At 36.9% G+C, this 18490-nt stretch overlaps 1 protein-coding gene across 3 annotated transcripts in view; it reads left to right on the plus strand.

The window, feature by feature from the left end:
• The window catches only part of NR2C2 (nuclear receptor subfamily 2 group C member 2), a 117643-nt gene that overhangs the window by 17500 nt on the left and 81653 nt on the right, over positions 1 to 18490 (plus strand). For 2 of the 3 annotated variants that reach the window (XR_006354094.1, XM_043976271.1), the window contains exon 1: positions 3877 to 3960. The exons of the other annotated variant lie outside the window; for it this stretch is intronic. Coding sequence is in view for 1 of the 2 variants with exons in the window: in XM_043976271.1 (XP_043832206.1) it covers positions 3901 to 3960 (60 nt within the window). In the remaining variant the exon portion in view is untranslated. Of the gene's footprint in view, positions 1 to 3876; positions 3961 to 18490 lie in introns of those variants that run through there. 3 annotated transcript variants of the gene reach the window in all.

Here is an 18490-nt window from a genome sequence, read left to right on the forward strand (position 1 = left end):
GATTTAATTCCCGTCTGTGTGTTGATGATTGTCAGACCTACCTTCCCAGTCCCATCTCTCTGCAGACCTCCAATCTCACATCTCAGAGTAGATGTCTAGTAGATATCTTTAAGTAAACATGTCAGAAACAAAACTCATCATCTTCCCCCAAACCCTTTTTACCTCCTACCTTCCCTATCCTCTCAGGCCCTCAGGCTCACACACTAGGAGTCGTACTGGCTTCCTCACTCTTCCTCACCCTCCATATCCAAGCTTTTGCCAAGGCCTGTCAGTTTCCCCTCTGTAACTTCTCCCTAAAATGCCCCCTTTCTCCTCTGATACTGTCCCCAGCCCTGGTGAAGTTCCTCATCACTTCACACCTGGATTATTTCATAGCTAATAGAAGGTTTTGCCTGCCTCTACCCACCCCAATCCATCATTCAGCCACTAAAGGGATTTTCCTAAAACACAGGTTTGATCATGTCCCTTCCTAGTTTTTCCAGGAGCAATTCCAAAAGGCTATGTTTTGGCATTCGGAACCCTTCATACCCTACCTCCTCCTACCATTCCAGTTTTATTACTGGACTCCCCAGCACATATTCTTCAATCCACTAACACTGGCCCCTGGTTGTCCCATGAACACGATATTCCTTTTCTCAGATCAGGGCATTTTCTCTGGCTGTTCCCCATGCTTGAACACTCTCCCTTCTCTTCTCCAACTTCTGGCCTCCCTGGTTTCCCTTATGTACCAGTTAAAATCCCACCTTCTACAGGAAGCCTCCAATTCCTCTTAATTCCAGCACCCTCCCTGTTTTAATGTTCCTATTTACCCTCTGCACAACTCACTTTGTATATATTTGCATGTTGTATCCCTAGAGCTTAGCTGTGCCTGGTACATAGTATGTGCTTAATAAGTGTGTATTGATTGAATTCTGAGCTGCAGTAGATCATGTTGCTCCCATGTATATTTGACATGTACATTTGAATGCTAATAATTAGTGGGATCAGGCTATTGGGTAGCCTCTGAACTTCTCATCTGAGTGAGATTGGGATAGCCAGTCTTGATGATGATGATGGTGGTGGTGGTGATGATACAGGAAAACCTTGAGGGAGGCACGAGGAAAAGCTTCAGCTAATACTTTAGTTGAGGGTCGGGGGTGGAGGGGGAGGGGGGGTTGCAAAACCAAGATGGTAGAGGAAAGGCAGTGACTTGTCTGAGCTTTCCCCAAGACCCTTCCAAATACCTTCAAATAATTCCATAAGACAATTCCTGGAGCAGCAGAACACACAAAAGGACAGGGTGAAATAATTTTGCAGACAACTGTGGACAATGAGGGAAGGAATCTCTTCTTTTACCTTACAGATAATCATCCAGCCTCTGCATAAAATATTCCTAGTAACTGGGAGTTCACCACCTATTGAGGCAGCCAATTCAACTGCCCTGGTTGCTAGAAAGCTCATTCTTTTTTTTTCCCCCCATTCTTTTTTTTTTAATTCTTATTTTGATCTGAAAACTTTGTATCCCTAACATTTAGCACAGTGCCTGGCACATAGTAAATATTTAATAAATGTTTATTGACTAACCGACTAGTTCTGCCTTTAAGAACTATACAGAGGCAACACTACTTTTCCACAGGAGAGCCTTTTAAATAGTAGTCCCTTAGTCCTTTCAAGGGTGAACATCTTTAGTTCCTGAAATCATTCCATCTTGTCCATCCTTCTGGGGACATATGGTAGCTTGTCAGCTTTTGCATATGACAATACATAAATGTTTGGTAGCATGTGTGTTTTTAGCATGTTTGACATGTTTTGTTTTGGTTTTTTGGTGGGGCAGTGAGGGTTAAGTGACTTGCCCAGGGTCATACAGCCAAGTGTCTGAGGCCAGCTTTGAACTCAGGTCCTCCTGAATCCAGGGCCAGTGCTTTATCCACTCTGCCACCTAGCTGCCCCCAACATGTTATTCTTTTACCTAATATATGTATTTAAGTCTGTTATGGTATAATATTGAGTTGTTTAGATTAATTGGAACTGGGAATGATCTATACATTCAGATTTGGGGAAGTTAGCTAAATATTCGTAAAATACTACTGTCAACAGGCAATCAACACTAACTTTGACTATAGCATTTCATTCCAGTCAGCTAAGCAACTTTTTCAAGTGACAAGAAGAATTTTTGGTGCTGTTCTTTCAACTTTTTTATGCATATATTTTTCTTCCTCTCACATTTCCCCTAGCAGATTGCTGTTATTAGTAGCAGCAGCAGTCCTGATCCTCCAAAGGTGATAAAAATTAGTGGTTACAACACCCAGGTAGGGTTTTTAGCACATCGCATATAACAGATCGTGGCAGTGTTTATCCATTTGTATTATTTGGAAGACTGTTATTTACCCTTTCAGGGGGGAAAAGGTTAGATTTCTGCTTCACAGGGCTTTTGCAAATAGTGGTAATGTGTTTTTATAACATTTGGCTTGAAGGAAAGTAATTCTCCTAGTGTTTCTGGCAGCCATACATTTAAAGTGATTTTTATGTTTGTTTTTTTGAAACTAGGTTAAGGCAAAAGTAATCTGTGGAGAGAAGGAATTTTGATTATAAATATTGTTAGGGTTCTATAAATTTGAATAACAGATAAATAGAATTTAGAAAACCCAGGTAAATGGGTTTATGTGTACCATACAGATATTGTATATCATTTGCATATATGAAGGCTAAAATAAAAAGAAGCTGCACAAGAGTCTTGTGTTTTTAAATTTATGGTCAAACCAGGAAAATGAATATCTTGTGTGGTATAGTAGAAAAGAAGAATGGATGACTGAGAGTCAGGAGACCTGAATTCCATGCCTTGCTTTACCATTAACTCACTGTGTAAACTTTGGACACAACTCTTGGACTGTCTTGGCCCCAATTCCCTCACCTAGTTGCTAGATAGTAGTTCCATGATGGAACTACCTGATAACTGTGCTATTGTGGATAGTGTTATAGTGAGGCTGTAATGTTATTATTACAATGAGTGTCATAAAGTTTTTTATTTAAAGTCATATTAGTAGCTAGGCATTGGACTGACACCCAGTAGCATGCTATACATGATGAATTCTGCACTTGAGAAGCATCTAAATATTTACGCTCTTGAAAATTGATGAGGCTAAATCTAGCTCTTCATCACTACCAAAAGAGCTAAATTCCAGTTTTCATTTTCAAGGGAAGGCTTTAAAAAAAACAAACTTCCTTAGGAGCATATTCTTCACATGCTTTAATACCACTGCTGTTTTGTTGCCCTGTTTGTTTTTTATATTTGTTCCTTTTCTGTTAGCAATAGCCTTTGCATTTGTGCCTACCAACAAAATGCTTCAGCATCTTTGGAGGATTTTACCTTTGTAGTAACACTAAGACCAGAAGTAGAGCTGATGATAGCAGCCTAATGGCTCAGTATCCAGAACTGATCTCAAGCCTCTCAGATAGCCACGTTCTTATTCAGCATCTGTCATAGGAGCTGCCTTCTAAGGTGTGATAGCTACCTAAGAGGTAAACAAAACTAGTAGGCACCTTAGCATTTTACAAGTTGCTCTAGCAGTTACAGTTCCAAATTGGTCTTTTTCTAGACTTAGACTGGAAGGCTTTTTCTTCTTACTTGGAATGTTTTTGTTGGTCTGGTTTTGTCTTTGGGTTTTTTTTGTTTTTTGGATTTTTTTCAAGTCTTGTAGATAATTACAGAAGACATTTCTAATGAACGGTATCCCCAGACGTGCAGTAAGCATATTTCACTGCTTGCTTGCTGCCATGCCTCCAGCAGAGGGTAAATTCACATTATATTATGCCAGAGATTAATTTTGATTATTAATAATTTTCAAGGAGCCTAATTTCTTCTTGCCTGATGGAAGTTGCTGGCATCTTTCCAAACAGGTTCTCTAATGATCTTGCTTCACCATGGCAACAAATATGGAGGTGCTGGCTCAGCAGATAGTGGAGACACAGCAGGTGGCTGAGGTGAGTGACAGATGCTATTACAATAGCTGGCACACTTGCTTTTGAAAAAGGAAATATGTCAGTGTGCGCTGTTGTTTCCAAGTGATAGAAGCAAAGTCAGGCATCCTCACTGGAAAGATTCTGTTTATACTATAGAATAGATGAGGTGTCAGTCTAATGTATTCCATCCCTTTCTTTTTATAGGTTTCATGAGAAGTAGGGTGTCCTATTCTAAAATAAGACTTGTTTGAAAAATTTTGACTTTGTCTCCCTTACTCCCCAACCCCATGAGGAAACTGATGCTTCTAAAAATAAGAGGGCTACATTTTGTCTTTGGAATTTAATTTGAAATTCCCAGACTTGATACCAAGCAAATACCATGGAATTACTGAAGACCTAGTTCTTTTGAACCACAAGCTATCTTTCCAGAGAAAAAAACACACAAGACATAAAAACTTGAATCTTCTAAAGCATGAAAATTTGAAGGGAATTAGAAATCGAACATAGACATTTAAAGCAACATATATGAGTTGATCATTCAGATTGTATATAACCTTTAACTTCAAAGCAACCATTTACTTACTCAATAAATAAAAATGGACTTATTTCACTTCAATAAAATAAAATAAAATAAAACCTTTGCATTTAACTTACTAATGGTGTTCTATATTATGGAAAAAGTCAGGCTTGTAAAAATATTTACTCTTGTAAAGTTTGTATACTCATTTTTGTTTTTAATATGTTGTGTTTGTGGACTGATAAGAGAGGGATTAATTGCCTTCAGAATCCCTGTGGGCTATTGTGCAAATATGGAACAAGGGTGGGGGGTAAGTTATGTCAATAGCCTTACTTTATAGTCAGTCAAGTTTACTTAGGGAGCTTCTCTTTTATGGATCACTGGCCTGAGAGAATAAAGTAATTCCTTAGGGAATCGGAAATCTTTGGGCTTAATGTGGGTGGTTGCTGTATCTACACTCAGAAAATTGGCATGCAAGGAATTCTATGGATTCTGCTTTGCAGCTTTATGGCTTCTGTGTGCTTTAGGCTACATTCTTCCCAAGGAGGAATTTAGCGTGTTGCCCAGAAATTCAGTTCTGTAGAATTATAAAACAAAAGAAGATATTCTATATGACTCTTGCTAGCTGTGTGACCTGGACAAGTCTCTCTAAGTCTTAGTTTCCTCATCTGTAATATGGCCGAAACAATTGCAGGTCCCTCCCAGGGTTATTGTGAGGATTACATGAGATAATATATGTAAAGTGCTTTGTAAACCTTACAGCACTATAAAAATACTAGCTGGGCAGCTAGGTGGTGCAGTGGATAAAACACCAGCCCTAGATTCAAGAGGACTTGAGTTCAAATCCAGACTCAGACACTTAACACTTATTAGCTGTGTGACCCTGGGCAAGTCACTTAACCCTCATTGTCCCGCCAAAAAAAAAGAAAAAAAAGTTGTTTAGGGGCAGCTAGGTGGCGCAGTGGATAGAGCACCGGCCCTGGAGTCAGGAGTACCTGAGTTCAAATCCGGCCTCAGACACTTAACACTTACTAGCTGTGTGACCCTGGGCAAGTCACTTAACCCCAATTGCCTCACTAAAAAAAAAAATACTAGCTAATTTTTATATTCACAATTTGGATTGTAGAAATGATATCTTTTATTCAAAAAAGGTTAAATTTTCCTCCAAACATAATTTTTAAATTTCCTTACATTATTTAAAGATTTATTCTTTATTTAGTTAGCTTATTTATGGTATTTTAGTCTTAACAGTTGGGAAGCTTTCACATTTTCCCATTGAAAATCAATAAAGGAAAACCTAAAAGACCTAGAAGAAATACCTGTTAGAGTAATTCAGAAGTAGATAAAATAGGTCCTATTTTTTAAAACTTTATTTGCTAAACAAATTATTACACAATTATGTTTATATGAATACCCCGTCAATGTAGAATCACAGGTCTTAATTCAAATGAAATTATGTTTGTAAAGTGCTTAGCACAGTGCCTGACACAGAGTAGGTATTTAATAAATGCTTATTCCCTCTTTTCTCCCCCTCCCCCCAAACTTGATGTTACAGCCAAACTGGCTTACTTTCCATTCCCCAAAATTGTCGTTCTATGCCCCCTCCCTTCTTCACACTACCCAGCTTCCTCAAGGATTATCTCTGGTACCACCTCATATAGGAATTTGTAAGTCATAGATCTGGAGTTGGAAAGGGCCTTAGAGGCTCTCTAATCAAACTCCTTCATTCTGCAGATGAGCAAACTGAAGCCAGAGAGGTTGCTGCTTTGTCCAAGGTCACACAGGCAGGAAACATCCCAAGTAGAATTGGAAGCTAGGTCCTTTTGACTCTAGAGCCAGTGTTCTTTCCTCTTTTTTTGGTGGGGCAGTGAGGGTTAAGTGACTTGTCCAGGGTCACACAGCCAGTAAGTGTCAAGTGTCTGAGCCAGATTTGAATTCAGGTCCTTCTGAATCCAGGGTGAGTGCTTTATCCACTGTGTCACCTAGCTGCCCCCAGTTTTCTTTCTTTTCTTGATCTTCCTAGTAGTTAGTGTTCTTTTTTTCTTCCCATTATTTTGCACATATTAATGTGTCTGCTGTGTTCCCCTCTTTCCCCTCCCTCCCCCAAAGCCAAACAAATAAGTTCCTTGAGCTTAGGCACAATTTTTAGTCTTTCTTATATCTCTAACACCCAGTGGAATGACTGAGACATAGTGGTAGCTTAATAGATGTTTGGTAAATGAATAAATGAGTGAATTATCTGTTTTAGTTTCTTGCTTTCAGTCATGTGGGGTATCAATGATTTATTATTTATACAGATGAAGAACCCAAGGCCTAGAGAAGTAGTGATTTGTCCAAGGACATATACATCAGTAATAATAGAGTTGGAACTGGTAACATACATTAGTATGAAATAAATTGGTTATTTTATCAGCCAACTTCTAATATGTGCCAGTTCTTAAGTCCTCAAGGTAGAAAATCAGTGGCAATCATTTAAGTTTGTAATACTATACATTGCCTTCTCTTTGTGAATATACGAATGACATGCGGCCACGTTTATGGTATATTAGTATTTCTTAGGAACATCAATTTTAGCATCAGTGGTAAAAACAACAATATTTTGAGTGGAAAATCTAGTTGAAATTATACTTTAGAGAATTATGAAAAGTGTATAACGTATGTTTTTTAACTCAAGCTAAGGACCATGAACAAATTTTTAACAAGTTTCTCTATTTAACAAACTTGGATGCTTATTTATATATAATGTATATTTTGATTCATGTTATATTTAATATTTAAGGATTAAAAATGAGATGTCTCATTTTCACCTTCCCGTACAGCTTGATATTATACATAATTAATATGTGACATTTATGCATCTATGGGCAAACAAAATGCAAATAACTCACACAGTATTATGATTTTTGTGCTTCAGTTCTAGTAATCGAATAGAAAAAAGTCTTCATGCTTTTATTCTAGTAGTCTTCAAATGGTAAGCTCACTATATAAAAAGCCTCACAAGAGGTTTTGATCTATAACACAAATATGTGGTTAACAGAACTACGTGAAGACAATGTTAAGAATCAATGTTTATTTTTATATTAGCTGCCATATTGGATTAGATATGCCTTTTAAAGATAAAATTTAACAAATGAGCAGCCTTTTCCAAAAATATTATATCTATATATTTGTATTAGAATTAATCCTTTGATAAAAGAAAAAAAAGATGGATTCTTTTTAAAGGGACTTTTAAAGATCTGCAAATACCATTTATAAAACCAGCATCCTTGAGGAAGCTCCTTATTTCATTAAAGATAATTGGATGGAAGAAAGAGAAAGAGCTGACCATTTATCAAGCAGAGTGTCCTCATTAGCCTGTCCATAGGCTGTACTCAGAATTCCAGGATATGAATTTTAGGTGTCTTTATGTAATGTGAATAAGATATAATGGTGATTGATTTTGCACAGGCCACCAGTACCTGAACTACCAAACAACAGTTTCAAACTATTCAAGCTCCAGCACCTTTTTTCCTGTTACTGTAGATGTTAGAGGCTGGAGAAGGAGGGACTAAGTAAGCCATTTCATTCTACTGTTAACTACACTCACTGCTGCCTCCACATATCTTTTGGGCATTTCAGATATTTGTGATCTCCTTGAAATTTTTTCATAACTACAGCAACTTAGAGAGGCCCTGATTTACATCCTTTTTTTCTCCTCATGGGAGTGATGATCACTTCTTCCAAAAGACTATCAGAGTTCAGTTTATATGGCATATCTAGTTCCACCACTCCTTCCTTCTTTGTGGTATTACATTCTTTCTAATTATAGGAGTTTGGACAGCAATCAATTTTATCTCTTGAAATAACACAGAAGATAGTTTTTGTAGGGTAAAATTTAATTAAGAGTTTTAAAGATAACTGTTTCCATATGTCTTAAAGGGTGTGTGTGTGTGTGTGTGTGTGTGTGTGTGTGTGTGTGTGTGTGTGTGTTTTCTTTCCTTCATCCCAGTATCTCCCAGTCTTCAGTTCCTCATTACCAGTTGCCTACTGGACATTTCAGACTGGATGTTTCAGAGACATCTTATACTCAACATAACCAAAACTGAACTCACCCTCTCCCAAACTTCCCTATTTCTGTCAAAGGCACCACCATCATTCAGTCTCTCGTATTTTATCATTGGCATTAACTTATACTTCTCATTCTCCCTCACCTGTATGGTTACGTATCTGGTTATTTGCCAGATCTTTCCATTTTTACCATCACAACATCTCTTGCATCCAACTCCTCTGCACTCACACACCACCTTAGTTCAGTCTTTCATTGCCTTTCATCTCGATTATTGCAACAAGCCTCCTAATTGGCCCTTAAATCTCTTACCTCTCCAGTCCATCAAATAACACTGTTGCCAAAGTAATTTTCCTCAAGTATAGAGCAAGCCATGTGATTCCTTCTCAGTCAATTCCAGTGATTTCCTATTGCCTCTAAATTAAAATATAAACTCCTCTCTTTCAAAACCCTACTTAGCCTGACTCCAGCCTCAGTGGACTCCCCCTCCAACACTCCAGTAGAGCCAAACTGACCTCCATCCCATTCCTCACAAAGGACACTCCCATCTCCCTTTATATGCCTTTCTACTGACTGTCCCAAGTGCATAGAATTCACTTCCTCCTTACATCTGTCTCAGAAAGGCCCTCAAGCACTGTCCTTTACATGAAAGCCTTTCCCAGTCTCCCCCCAACCTCTAGGGTCCTTTACCAGATTACCTTGTATTTCATTGCTTTGTGTATATCTGTATTTATTAATTTTATATTTATGTTCTATATGTGTATACTTTTTGTCTCCCTCCCGCATTAGAACTAAGCTACTTGTAAAGATTGTTTTCATTCTTTGTATGTATGTCTGTCCCTCGTACCTAGCACAATGCCTAATACGTAGTAGGCACTTAATTAATACTTGTTGATTATATTAATAAAACTGAAGATTAAACTCCACCTATACCACTAGCTCTTACTGGTTTGTTGTTTTTACCTTGTTTTGAGTCCTTTTAAAAGACATTTTCCAAAGGAAGCTTTCAGAAAACATCTGTTTTATCACCTGCATTTCAAATTTTATACATTTTTCTCTTCTCCCCCTCAAACATTCTTTTTTTTTGGCAGGGCAGTGAGGGTTAAGTGACTTGCCCAGGGTCACACAGCTAGTAAGTGTAAGTGTCTGAGGCCAGATTCTAACGCAGGTCCCCCTGAATCCAGGGCCTGTGCTTTATCCACTGTGCTACCTAGCTGCCCTCAAACATTCTTGAATGAATGAGGTCATAATAACTGACATTTGTATCATGCTGTAGAGTTAACAAACAAAACTTTCAGGCATTATTATACTTATTTTTATAGAAGAAAACTGAGGTTAACTGACTGGCTCAGGGTCATACCTAGTAAAAGTTCAAGATAGGATTTAAACTTAGGTCTTTCTGACTTCATGTGCAGTGTCATACTATTTCATGTAATGTCATATTCAACATTTTTATTTTTAAGTTTTTAGCAGCTTTACTGAGAGTGCAAAGATTTCTTGCATTTCTAACTTGATTTCCCTTGGGAATATTCTCGATGTAATTCTTTTTTTATTTTCTCTATATAAGATAGATGGGGGAGTAGCAGGAGCCGTGTACTACAGAGGATAGATAGGAAGGTACAGTAGCAGGGAAACTAGTCAGATGTCCATTTACAGCAGTAAAAAATGCCTTAGACATATACAAGAAGAATTTTCTTGATAACATAAATAATTAAATTGATCATGGCAGTTCAAGTGAATTCATAGTGGTTGAATTTGGATTCTTAGCAGGTGTTGATTTTCTACCTCATGGTTGCCATCTAAGTTTCAAAAGTGAAATTGACTTGTCCAGTAAAAGATTATACTTTGGTCCACAATTTGTGCATTTGGCACAAGATTAATGACATTAACTGACATTTGTATGATGTTCCATTAAGTTTTCAAAATGTTTTCCTGACAGTAATTCTGAATGGTTGGTAATATTATTGTCTCCTTAATAGTAATGAAGAGGCTAGACATGTTCAAGATCATATGGCTAGTAAGAGTCCGACCTAGGACACAAACCCAAGTCTTCTGAATCTAAGCTCAGGCTCATTATGTTATTGTAGCTAGCCCCCACCTTTTATCACAATTTATTGATAGAAAACGTATCAGAGTAGACCATATTTTCACTTAGGAACAATGTTGTAATTGTGAATTACCTTACATATGGGTCATTGAGCCTAAACCACACCTAGAAACCGGTAATGTAGCATGAGAGATCTATGACAGCTTTTTAAAAAATTTTTTTTAATTATAAAAGTATTTTATATTTTCCAGTTACATGTCTACCATAGCTTTTTGCAAACAAATCGTTGGCTGTTTCTTTTTTAATGTTTCTTTTTTCATCCACTAAAATCATGTTGTGAGACTCATGCTCAGATTCCAGTTGTATATCATTATTGGGGGGGCGGGTGGGCAATGAGGGTTAAGTGACTTGCCCAGGGTCACACAGCTAGTAAGTGTAAGTGTCTGAGACCAGATTTGAACTCAGGTCCTCCTGAATCCAGGGCTGGTGTTTTATCTACTGTGCCACCTAGCTGCCCCCAGTTGTATTTCATTACATCAATTACAAATTCTTTTATGGCTATATGCTCAAATGAGATAATCTCTGTAGCATGCTTTATAAACCTTAAAACACTACATGCTGAGACCAAGCTAAGATGGCAGATTAGAGGCAGCAACCCAGCTGAATTCTTTTAACATTTTTCCTCAAAACAAATTTAAAATAATGCTTCAAATCATTTTGAAGCAGCAGAGCCAACAAAAATTCAGGGTGAGACATTTTCCCTACCTAAGAAAATTTAGAAGGTTAGCAGGAGAGGTCTATGACACTGGGGTGGAGGTCTGTCCAGAACACATGGTGCCAGCACTAGTGGCAGGCCTTGTAGGTGGCCACAACAGCCGTAGGAGCAGCAGCTTTAGGAGCTTTCAACCCAGAGACAGTAAGGGAATCAGACAACTGGAGGATCCTGAGTAAAGACCAGAGCACAAACCAAGAGAGCAGTGAACATACCACCTCCCATAGCTCAGAAAACAGCAGAAAAGAAGCCTAAAGATTGGGATAGGGCTCCCTGAACCCCAACTCTTCTTCCTCTTCCCCCAAGTGAGCAGAGCCCAGCTTTAATATAAAGTTCAAAATCAAGAAAGAGGCTGGGAAAATAAGGAAACAACAAGAAAAGAACTTGACCATAAAAAATCTTCTATGGTGTCAAGAAAGACCAAGACAAACTCGGAAGACACTAATGTAAAAAACAGCTACAATCAAAGCCTCAACAACTAAAAATGCTAATTTGAAATAAGCCAAACAAGATTTCCTGGAAGAGTTAAAAACAATAAGAATGGTAAAGGAAAAGTTGGGGAAAGAAATGAGAGTGATCCAAGAAAATTATGGCATGAGAATTAACAGTTTGGTTTTTAAAAAGGCACAAAAATTCACTGAAGAAAAAAATTCCTTAAAAAAAAGAATAGGCCAAATGAAAAAGGCACAAAAATTCACTGAAGAAAAGAACTGCTTAAAAAGTAGAAGTGGCCAAGTAGACAAAGCTCAGTGAAGGAAATAATTCCTTAAAAATTAGAATTGGGCAGGTGAAAGCTAATGACTCCACGAGACATCAAGAAACAATAAGACAAAGACAAAAGAATGAAAAAAATAGAAGAAAATATGAAATATAAGAAAAACTACTGAATTGGAAAATAGATCCAGGAGAGATAATTTAAGATTTTATAGACTATCTGAAAAGCAGTGATCAAACAAACAAAAAAAAGCCTAAACATCATATTTCAAGCAATTATCAAGGAATTCTGCCCTGCTGTCTTAGAACTGTAATATAGACATGGAAAGAATCCACTGATCACCTCTTGAAAGAAATCCCAAAATGAAAACTCTAGGAATATTATAGCCAAATTCCAGAGCTCCTAAGTCAAAGAGAAAATATTGCAAGCAGCCAGAAAAAAATAATTCTAATATGGAGCCACAGTTAGGATAACACAAGATTTAGCAGCATCTGCATTAAAGAATCAGAAGGCTTCAAATTTGATATTCTAGAAGGCAAAGGAACTAGGATTACAACCAAGAATAAACTGCCAAAAAAAAAACCAAAAACCAAACGAGTATAATCTTTCAGGGGAAAATGGATATTTAATGAAATGGAGGACTTTCCAGGAAGAAACCATAGCTGAATAGAAAATTTGACATTCAAACAGAAGACTCAAGAAAAGCATAAAAAGGTAAACATGAAAAAGAAATAAGGGATTCAATAAAATTAAACTGTTTCCATTCCTACATGGGAAGATGATACATGTAACTCCTAAGAACTTTATCATTTTCAGGGCTGTTTTAGGGAGTCTCTAAGTACAAGTATAAGTTGATTATGTTGGGATGATCTCCAAAATAAAAAAGAAGAAAGGATGAGAAAAAGGGATGTACTTACTGGGAGAAGGGAGAAGCAGAATAGGGAGAATGTTCTCACGTAAAAGAGGCATGCAAAAAAGCTTTTGCAGTAAAGAGGGAAATGGGAGTTGGGGGTGATGGGCAATACTTGAATCTCATTCTTATTGGAATTGGTTCAAGAAAAATATTCTCTCATAGAAATCTCTTACCCAGTAGGGAAATAGGAGGGGAACAAGATAAGAGAAGGAGGGAGGGATGATTTAAAAAAGGAAGGTGCATTAAGGGAGGCAGTGGTCAGAAGTAAAATAGACTTTTAAGGAGGGACAAAATAAAAGAAGAGAAGAATAATAAGCAGAAAATGAGATAGAGGGAAATACACAGAAATCATAACAGTGCATATGAATGGGCTGAGCTCATCATAGTAGAATGCATTAGAAACCAAAATCCAATAATTTGTAAGAGACACTTGAAACAAAGACACACATTTAAATTAAAGGACTGGAGCAGAATCTAATATGCTTCAGCTGAAGTGAAAAAGGCAGGGATAGCAATCATGATACCACACAAAGCAAAATCAAAAATAGACCTAATTAAAAGATAATCAGGGAAACTACATTTTGCTGAAAGTTACCATAGACAATGAAGTAATATCAAAATTTTTTACAGCAAGCTTCTCCACCAAAGGCCTCATTACTCAAAGATACAGAGAACGGAGTCATTTATAAAAATATGAAGTTTTCAGAAGAAGAAATCAAAGGTATCTATAGTCATGAAAAAAAATGTTCTGCCACTATTGATTAAAGAAATGCAAATTAAAACAAATCTAAGGTAACATCTCACACCTATCAGAAATGACAAATGCTGGAGGGTATGGGGGAAAATAGATATATTAATGTACTTTGGGTACACTGGTCCAGCCATTCTAGAGAACAATTTGGAACTACTCCCAAAGGGCAGTATATATCCTTTGACCGATGTCACTACTAGATCTATACCTTAGTTGAGATTAAAAGAAAAGGAAGGGACCAGTAAATACAAAAATATGTATAGCAGCTCTTTTTGTGGTAAAGGATTGGACATTGAGGGGATGCTTATCAATTGATGGAGAACGGCTAAAAATGTTTTGGTATATGATTGTGATGTAGTACTCTTGTGCTATGAGAAATGACAAGGGGAATGGTTTCAGAAAAACATGGCAAGATCTATATGAATCAGGAGATCATTGTGCACAGTCATAGCAATGTTGTAATGATGATCAGCTGAGAAAAGCTTGGCTACTCTGATCAATGCAACAGTGAAAAACAATTCTAAAAGACTCATGATGAAAAATGCTGTCCACCTCCAGAGAGGTAAATGAGGAAGCCTGAGGGCAAACGGAAGTATAATTTTCTTACATTCCTTATTTTTCTTGCTTTGGGGGGGGGCAATATGTCTAATATGGAACTTTTACATGGTTTCACATGTATAATTGATATCATATTGCTTGCCTTCTCAGTGGGTGGTAGAAGGGTGGGAGAGAATTTGGAACTAAAAATTTTAAAAGAATGTTTAAAATAAAAGACATTAAGACATATTTTTTAAACTACGTACCAGCTATTCTTTTCATTTTCTTTTTTTGAGAAGCAGTGTGGATAGAGTGCTATATTTGGAGTCACAAAAAGCAGAGTTTGGAAACCACACTAGATACTTCCTAGCTATGTCACCCTGGGCAAGTCATTTAACCTTGCTCATTTTCAGTCTCCTCATCTATAAGACTGGCATAATTTGGGGCATTGAGGTGATACAGTGGATAAAGCTCCATTCTTGGTGTCCAGAAAACTTGCATTCAAATTTGGCTTTACACACCTGCTAACTATGTGACCCTAGGCAAGTCACTTCATCTTTGCCTATTTCATTATCTGTAAAATGGGGATAACAATAGTATCTACCCCCCAGTGTTATGAGGATCAAATAAGCTAATATTTTTAAAGGCTTAGCATAGTGTCTAGCTCATAGTAGGTGCTATATAAGTGTTTAGTCCCTTCCCTTATCCTCTTTGGCATCCTCATCTATCAATGACATAAAGAAAGTTCTTGCCACCAAAGTCCTGCCAAATGGTTGAGCATCAGAAAAATATGTTTTTTATCAATGGATATAACATTAGAAAAAGTGAATTACTGTTTTGTCATTGCACCCTAAGGGTTATGGATCCCTTTCTCTCCATATACACATATAAACGTGTGTGTGTGTGTATATGTATAATCTCTCTTTATTAGAATGTGAGCTCCATGTGAATAGGAACTATCTTTTTTGTTTGTATATCCATTGCTTAAATGTGCTTTGAATAAGTACTAATAAATGATTTTTCACTTATTCATTTGGGTAAAAGATAGTAAAAGAGAATTTAGTTAAATTTTTTATCCTGGCCATCATGACAAAAGAGTAGTAAGTTGGAAGCTCTAAAATAGGTTTATCTACTCTCATTCAGGGAGCATTATTTAGCACCTGTTTTGTGCTGGGTTCTATGCTAACCATAAAGACAAAAATGAAATTGTCTCTGCCATCAGAAGCATTCTATGGGGGGAACAACAGGTCTGTTTATAAGTATAGGCAAAGTAGAACTTGCTATTTGACAAAAACTGCTAGGAAAACTGGAAAACAATAGGACACAAACTAGGTATAGACCAACATCTCAGACTCTATACCAAGATAAGGTCAAAATAAGTACGTGATTTAGTTATAAAGGGTAATAACATAAATTAGAAGAGCAAAGAATACCCTACCTGTTAGATCTATGAAGAAGGGAAGAATTCATGACCAAACAAGAGATAGAGAACATTATGAAATATAAAATAGATAATTTTGATTATATTAAAAGGCTTTTGCACAAACAAAACCAATTCACCCAAGTTAAGAAGGAAAGCAGAAATATGGGAAAATTTTTACAGCAAGTGTCTCTGATAAAGGCCTCATTTCTCTAATATGTAGAGAACTAAATCAAATTTACAAGAATATAAGCCATTGCCCAGTTCATAAATGGTCAAAAGATATGATTGGGTAGTTTTCACATAAAGAAATTAAAGCTATCTATAGTCGCATGAAAAAAAAATGTTCTCAGTCACTATTGCTCTGAGAAATGCAAATTTTAAAAGTTTGAGGTACCATCTCAAACCTATCAGATTGGCTAATGTAACAAAAAAGGAAAATGATAAATGTTGGAGAGGATGTGGGAAAATTGGGACACTAATGCACTGTTGGTGGAGTTGTGAACTGATCCAGCCATTCTGCAGAGCAGTTTGGAACTGTGCCCAAAGGGCAACCAAACTGCATACCCTTTGACCCAGCGATCACTACTAGGTCTGCATCCCAAAGAGATCATAAAAAAGCGAAAAGGACCTACATATGGAAAAAATATTTACAGCAGCCTTTTTTGTGGTGGCAAAATATTTGAAATTATGATAATGCCCATCAGTTGGGGAATGGATGAACAAGTTGTGGTATATGAATGTAATGCAATGTAAAAGAAATGATGCATAGGCAGATTTCTGAAAAACCTGAAAAGACTTGTATGAACTGATGCCAAGTGACATGAGCAGAACCAGAAAATCATTGTACACAGTTATAACAGCGCTGTGTGATGATCAACTGTGAATGTTCAACTATCAACTAGCTCTTCTCAACAACAAATGATCCAAGACAATTCCAAAAGGCTCATGATAAAAAAAATGCTGTCCACATTCAGATAAATAACTGATAGACACTGAATGCAGATAGAAGCATACTGTTTTTCATTTTATTTTATGTTTTTCCCCTTTTGTTGTTTTCTTTTTTCACAACTGTGACTAATATGAAAATATGTTTTACATGATTGCACATTTATAGCCTATATGAAATCGCTTACCATTTTAGGAAGAGCTAGAAAGGGTCAGGGAAGGATATTTTTTTTTAAGTGAAATATGACCACTTCCTATTGGGAGAGTAATCCACAGGTTCCAGGGGGTGTAGGAAGTATTTTAGGCATTTATAGTACATTGAGATCCCTTAGATACTTGTTGGAAATGGATTTCTCTTTGTCCTTCAGATGCTTTCAATTATGGTTATACAATAATAAAATGGTTACTTGTGACTAACCAGTATAATAAGCAATTAAGTCATTTGAAATACTTCTTTAAATTCTAAGTAAAAATTGTCTCCAACTGACATCTTTTGTTGCTCTTACACAGTGTCCAGAGACATACTTTCTCTTCAAGAAGACAAATTGAACGAGCTTACTGATAAAAATAAAATAAAATATATCATCTTTGGTTCCTCTACTTTAATCAGTTTTCCTTTAGAAACATTATGATGGGGGGCGGTTAGGTGGCACAGTGGATAAAGCACCAGCCCTGGATTCAGGAGTTCCTGAGTTCAAATCCGGCCTCAGACACTTGACACTTACTGGCTGTGTGACCCTGGGCAAGTCACTTAACCCCATTGCCCCGTAAAAAAAAAAAAAAAGAAACATTATGATGTGTGTAATCTATATTAGATTGTTTTCTGACTTTGGGAGAGGGATGGGAAAGGAGGAAGGGAGACAATTTTGTAACTCCAAATCTTACAAAAATGAATGTTGAAAACTATCTTTATGTGTAATTGGAAAAAAATAAAATAAAATAATGAAACATTATGATATATATACACAATTGTAGCAAGTGAGCTACCAGAGAAGTGGTTACTCCCAATTTCTCAGGATACTTTGTACCTCTACCCTTTCTTTCTTTTCTTTTTTTTTTTAATTTGGGACAGTGAGGATTAAGTGACTTGCCCAGGGTCACACAGCTAGTAAGTGTCAAGTGTATGAGGCCACATTTGAACTCAGGTCCTCCTGAATCCAGGGCCAGTGCTTTATCCACTGCACCACCTAGCTGCCCAGGAGAGTTTGTACCTCACAAGCACTTTCATACTCTTCATTATATTTGTGTACAAGCTTTTTTCTCCTATTAATGTATCTTAATCTCTTAGGTATTCTTAGGGTGTAATTATTAGCACATAATAAATATTAAATTATTCAAGAGCCACTGGAGAATATATACCTTTCTGAATAGTACCCAAACCTATAGCCATTTTACTGAATCTTAGCATTTGAAAGAACATCAGGGGCCATGTGGTCTAACCTGTGCCTGAAAAGGAATTTCTCTACAACATACTTGAGAAGCAGTCATGTAGCCTTTGCTTATAGACCTTTAGTGAAAGGACTTCCAGGGTACTCCTGGAGTAGTTCTCATTGTTAGGAATTTTTTCTTTAAATCATGCCTATATCTTCCTGTCTATAAGTTCTACCTGTTGTACCTAACTCTTTCCTCTGGGGCCAAGGAAAATACATGTCTTCCACATAATAACCCTTCAAGTACTCAGATACAACTATCATTCAAACCCTATACCCACTCCCCCAATCTTTTCTTACTTATAAACATTCCTAGTTTCTTAAACAGACCCAGATATGTTCTCAAGACTATCAGCATCCTTCTTAAAATATAATGCTCAGAAATTTACACAGAACTCCAGATGTGTTCTGATAAAGATAGAACATAGTGAGATTCCTATATCCTTAGTCTTAGAC

The sequence above is a fragment of the Dromiciops gliroides genome, chromosome 1, assembly GCF_019393635.1.
Source record: "Dromiciops gliroides isolate mDroGli1 chromosome 1, mDroGli1.pri, whole genome shotgun sequence".
NCBI lineage: Eukaryota > Metazoa > Chordata > Mammalia > Microbiotheria > Microbiotheriidae > Dromiciops > Dromiciops gliroides.